The following is a 5,912-nucleotide window of genomic DNA, read 5'->3' as shown; positions in this document are numbered from 1 at the left end:
AAAAAAAAATGTATGCGTGAATCACAACTAAAATACGAAGAATAAATAAAAAAAATGTGATAACAAGCAAGGAAATCACCAACCACACAGTACAATGCGGAACGAATGAAGTGAGTTAAGCAAAATGAAGTGGAAAAATCAAAATCCCCAAATTGTGAAAAAATTAGGTCAAGTGCTGCACTTACCGATTTGGAACGAAGAAAAACCAATGAAGTGAACACAAGGAAGATGAATTGAAGCCCTACACGCAATGATTGAAGTGCAAATCGACCAAGGACGTCGTTCGCGAGAGGAAATTTGAGAGAGAGATGTGAAAAATTAAAAAAATGAAGTGGAACCCTTCGTGAGAAAAGTAAAAATCTCGATGTCATCGAGCGACAAACACACTACTTTAGTCGCTCGAGCAATCTACTAGCGGCAAGCGAGCGAAGGCTGAAATGTCAAAAATAGTATTGAATTTTGAAAATTTAAAAATCTAGCCCCAAGTTTAAAATTTTGCAGAGTAACATCACTTTAGAAACTTTCAAAAATAGCACATTTTTCCAGAAATTTGAATTTTGACCCCAAATTTTTTTATTTTTATTTTTAATATATAAATTATGCACATGTAGTAGGTCCAATCAAAATACAATAGATCACAAATACAACATGCACAATGATTAGAAAATGTTTCTCCACACACCGGGACCAAGTACAGATGGAGTAAATTGTATATGTAACCCCACGTGAAATGTGCTACTCATTCCATGCAAGTACGACTCAAAACCTTAACTTTGTGAAAAGAGATAGCCAAATCACTGACGTAGGAGTCAACATCCAGATGTTTGAAGGTCAAATCCAATGCCACTAGGATCTATAATTCATTAAAATATGGTGTAAAACTGTTTTTTCTCCCCCTGTCATTAAGGACCTCCATTTTTTTTTATCTTATGTACAATCTCATCTCCATTAAGCTACTAAGAAGACCCCTGTAAAGAGCGTTGGGTCGATGACTCCCAAACTAGTTGGCTTTAAGGCACCAGGTTATGAGAAACCCTTCAAACTTAATTGCTCGAGTCAACTAGACTCCAAAGATAGGTATCAGATGTGATACAATAAATACTCTTTTGAATCACTTGGGAGTACACCAGAAGTTAGGTCATCTAATCCAAGATGAATTCAAACCCAATGTCAACTCAACGACAGATGATAGTCATCCCAAGTCTCACACATGCGGTCAAGACTCACTCACACGGTCCCAGTGTGTGCTGTGTAGATATAATATGAAGTGACATATACTAAGTAATCCGTACAAACTCAATATAAGTAATGGGAATTAGAAACTTATCGTGTGTTGAATGCACATTTGATCCCAAATTGCAAGTCTGAGTGAACAACAACAATGCAAAAATGACACGTGATGATCAATCTTAAATTTTTTTTTTATTAAAATTCAAAATAAAAGACATATGCAAATGAACACAAATAAGCAATGTAATAAATGCAGAAATAAATGAGGAAACATAGGGTCAATGAATCCTTTCGACTGTTCAACATACGCCTCTTCTTGAAGTATTCCATTTAAGAATGCACTCTTGACATCCATTTGATATAGTTTGAACCCTAAGGTACATGCAACCGCAAGAAGAATGTGAATGGACTCAAGACGAGTAACAGGGGCAAAGGTCTCATCAAAATCTACCCCTTCAACCTGAGTGTACCCTTGGGCAACTAGTCTAGCCTTATTTCTAGTTATAGTACCTTGGTCATCAGTTTTGTTCTTGAAAATCCACTTAGTACCTATCACATTACAATCATCAAGCCTAGGAACTAGATACCAAGCATTGTTTCGAACAAATTGATTATGCTCCTCATGCATGGCATTCACCCAGCATTCATCTCTAAGGGCTTCCTCTACTTTCTTAGGTTCAATCTGGAATACATAACTAGTGTATGTTAGGTTATTTAGAACTCTCTTTCGTAACCTCATACCTTCATCTAAATCCCCAATGATGTTAACCTTAGGATGATTAGATTTGACTCTGGAAGATGGTTCTCTAGGAAGCTTAGACTGATCACAATTTGGTAGACCCTGATCAGAGATGTTTTCAAAGGAGCGTGGAGATTTTGGAATTATTTGCTCTTTATTTTCAGCAGTGGTTCTTTGATCATCACTTAGATCTTCTATTTCAACCCCATTTTCAGCACTTTCTCCCTCAGTAAAGGCATTATCAATAACAACATTTACAAATTCCAAGACACTCTGAGTACGCAAGTTGTAAACTCAGTAGGCTCTACTATTCTTAGAATATCCTAGAAAAACCCCATCATCACTTCTGGAATCAAACTTGCCTAAATTTTCTCTATCCCTCAGAATGTATCACTTGCTGTCAAACACACGGAAGTATTTAACAGTAGGCTTCTTACCTTTCTAGATCTCATAAGGAGTCTTGTCTGTTTTCGGTCTCAGGTATACCCTATTTACTATGTGGCATGCGGTGTTAATGGCTTTACCCTAGAAATGCATTGCTGATCCATGCCGTGAAGTATGGCCCTAGCCATTTCTTAAAGTACTCTATTCTTCCTCTCAACAGCTCAATTTTGTTATGGAATGATTGAGGAGAACTCATGCTTAATCCCCTCCTCCCAACAGAAGTTTTCTAGATTGAAGTTTTCAAATTCTTTCCCATGATCGCTTCGAACCCTAGAAATGGAAAGATTTTGTTCAATTTTGAGTCTTTTACATAAGGACTTAACCAGATCACCCATCTCAGATTTTTCTCTTGACAGTTCAATTCAAGTGTATCTAGAAAAGTCATCTACCACAACTAGAATATACCGTTTGCCTCCTAGGCTCTCCACTCTAGATGGTCCCATTAAATCCATATAGTGAAACTCTAAGGGTCCATTTGTCAAGATTTTCAAGGTTCGTTTATGGTTTATCCGAGTTGCTTTCTTTGTTGACACGGCTTGCACACAGCATTTTCACTTTGATCAATCTTAGGTAAACCATCGACAATATTCTTTTTGACCAATTTAGACAGACTTCTGTAATTAACATGACCGAGCCTTTGATGACAAAGTTCAGACATATCAATTTTAGCACTACTACACACATAGTTCGAGTATGGGAGAACTCCATAACAGTTATCAGATGTTCTAACACCTTCAAGAACAACACCACCTGAAGGGTTATAAATAGTGCATCTCTTTTGGACAAAACTCACTTCATAGTCATCATCACAAATTTGACTAATGCTCAACAAGTTGGACTTAAGGCCCTCTACATAAAGCACATTAGATATTGTAGGAAGTCCATAAATGGTGATGGAGCCTTTACCTAGGATGGGTGCCATAGCTCCATCCCCAAAGGTAACTACACCATCGTTGCAGCCATCAAATGTAGAGAATAAGCCCTTGTTACCACACGTGTCTAGAACAAGCACTATCAAGATACCACATGCATGTATTTTAAGCCTTATACGCTACATGAGCAACACAACATTTTAGATTCTCACCATACTCACCCACATCAAATTTTTTTACCCAAACTTTTCTAGAGGTGAAGGTGATCCTAGTCAACCTTGTTACCATCTCAATTAAGTGACTAACCTGATTTGAAAGGAAGTTTACTTGACTAGGGATATCCTGACTTCTATTCTTATTTGCTAGCTTTCGACACCTAGGTCTCGTGTGACCTAAAGTACTGCAGTGATGACAAGTGGGTATGAACCTAGGTTCAAATGCACGTGAGTGTTGATCTTGAAATTTAGGTGTAGAAATCTTATGGGCTCTAATGGCCTTCAGTCCAGTGAAATTCTTGCCTTTGGATTCTGGATTGGTTGAAACATTAGATCTGTTGGAAGCGGGGACAAATGTGGTCTTGGACAAACTAGACACATTGTCATCACTCACAAATCCTAGACCTTGCCTATTTCCAACTGGTTTGTTCATTCCTAATAGATCGTCTAGTTTCTTAGTTCCACTCACAAATGACTGCAGTTGAGTGCTGGATTTCTCTAACTCACAAGTCAATGTCTTAACCCTGTCCTCTAATTTCTCATTGACACACTTCAACTCACTGAGATTCTTAGATGAGACTTGAAGATCATTAGTGATTTTCTCCTTCTCTCTCTCAAGCTCGTCTACCTTCTTAAATAGGCTTTATTTACCTTTTTGATCTTGAGACTTTCCCTAAACAGAAGTTGATAAGCCTCATGTATATCCGTCTCATCCTCAGAATCATCACCGGACTTATTACTCTCTACCTCCTCCTCAACCTTTTACTCTCTTTATCTGACTCGCTCTTGACAGTAGATACAAAAGCCATATAGCCCTTTTCCTCTTCACTGCTAGAGGAATCACTTTGTTCACTTGAGTTAAATCATCATCAGTCAAAGACACAGCTAATGTCCCATACCTCTTTAGCAGTTTCATACATTGACACTATCCTAAACTCTTCAGGAGACATAGACATAAATAATGCATGGAGACCTTTACTATTCCAATTGTATTCAGCCAATGCATCCTTAGTCCAAAGGGAAATGTCAGTTGGGATTACAACACCCGACACAGTTGTGGAAGGAGGTTTCCTACTATTTTGTATACTCACCCAGACACGTTCATCTAGGGACTTAAGAAAAGCATACATTCTAACCTTCCAATAGGCATAGCTACTTCCGTAAAAATACGGAGGCACATATAGTGATTGACTCATCTAGACAACTATGGGTTAGGACTCGAGATTTGGCTCTGATACCACTTGAAATATCGTAGTTCGATCCAATCAACACCTAGAGGGGATGAATAGGTCTTTATACAGAATTTTCTTTTTCAGTCAATTAATAATTGCAACATGTCACAAATATTAATTTGTCCAGATCATTTCACATACTTTACTATCCTATGTTTGAATACTGGTAATAAATTAATTATAGAAAAGTAAATAACGCAATTGTTTGATGACGAAGAAACCCCAATGTGGGTAAAACTCCGGGCCCAAGCCAATAGGAATCCACTATAAACTAAAATGTAACTTACAATCTGCCAGACTCAACACAAACTAGTTATTTTGGACTCCTGACTGTAATTTCCTCAAAGCCTTCCTGTAATGCGTGATCCTGCACCAACTTTCGGCTCCTAGCCTGCGTGCTACACCAATTCTTGGCTCTTGATTTCGTCTATCTCCTTTGGATTCAAGAGAACTCCCTGTTCTCTAACGATCGAGACTCCGATCTCCTTCCTCGATCTTCAAGAATCAACAAAGGCTCTGGAAGGCTGTATTGTGGTGTTTGATGAATGTTGATTTTATGTTTTTGGATGATTGCGCGAATTAAATATTGGATTGAAAACGGGAAAATTTTTATTTATATGAAGTGTATTTGGACGTTTGGGTCCAGTTAAAATGTCGAAAAAAAGGAAAATAGGGTTTTATGGGTAACACCGTCGCTTGAGCGAAAAGCGAGCGATGCTATTTCCCTCGAACGAAGTAGGGACGAGAACGGAGCAACGACCTTTCTGTTTTTGTCGCTTGAGCGACCACTTGGCGAGCAGCTAGTGAAACTTCAACGACAATCTTGCCCTACTTTATAGCTCGAATCCTAGCATACTTTCACAAAATTGCAACTTATCCCTCATCTTTTACACATGCACAAAATGACCCCTAACCTTTAAACATTGACAAATTGACCCCAAACTTTTGAACATTTACAATTTTACCCTTTGTTCATAGAATAGCCAACACGAAATCTAACAAATTAAATAATGAAATTAAGCATGCAAGATTAATCAAGAATTGCAAGATTTTAACTAAACTACTTGTTATTAATTAAAAATACATAATAAATGATTTTATCTTCATCAAATATATGAAAAGAATTAACCTAACATGTTATATAATAAGTCACAAAAAAATTGAAAAAACGTCACCCGAA

At 37.5% G+C, this 5,912-nt stretch overlaps 1 protein-coding gene across 1 annotated transcript; it reads right to left on the bottom strand.

The window, feature by feature from the left end:
• Positions 1-2,918: 2,918 nt before the first annotated feature.
• Positions 2,919-4,696, bottom strand: LOC111390104. Its single transcript, XM_023015092.1, has 4 exons — positions 4,419-4,696; positions 4,248-4,352; positions 3,592-4,141; positions 2,919-3,464 (listed from the first exon to the last, which is right to left on the bottom strand). Exons 1-4 carry the CDS (start codon positions 4,694-4,696, stop codon positions 2,919-2,921), a joined length of 1,479 nt encoding a protein of 492 aa, XP_022870860.1.
• Between the last annotated feature and the right edge of the window lie 1,216 nt (positions 4,697-5,912).

This window comes from Olea europaea, unplaced genomic scaffold (genome assembly GCF_002742605.1).
Source record: "Olea europaea var. sylvestris unplaced genomic scaffold, O_europaea_v1 scaffold65, whole genome shotgun sequence".
Taxonomy (NCBI): domain Eukaryota; kingdom Viridiplantae; phylum Streptophyta; class Magnoliopsida; order Lamiales; family Oleaceae; genus Olea; species Olea europaea.
The sequence above is the reverse complement of the archived record's forward strand: the minus strand, read 5'-3'. Positions and strand labels throughout refer to the sequence as shown.

Excerpts from the sequence above, each read along its gene's own strand:
- LOC111390104 (XM_023015092.1), bottom strand. The coding sequence starts at position 4,696 with ATGAGTCAATCACTATATGTGCCTCCGTATTTTTACGGAAGTAGCTAT. Across the intron at positions 4,353-4,418 it reads GAGTTTAGGATAGTGTCAAT|TGAACAAAGTGATTCCTCTA; the intron begins GTATGAAACTGC and ends ATTTAACTCAAG. Across the intron at positions 3,465-3,591 it reads TAAACTTCCTTTCAAATCAG|CGTATAAGGCTTAAAATACA; the intron begins GTTAGTCACTTA and ends TTGCTCATGTAG.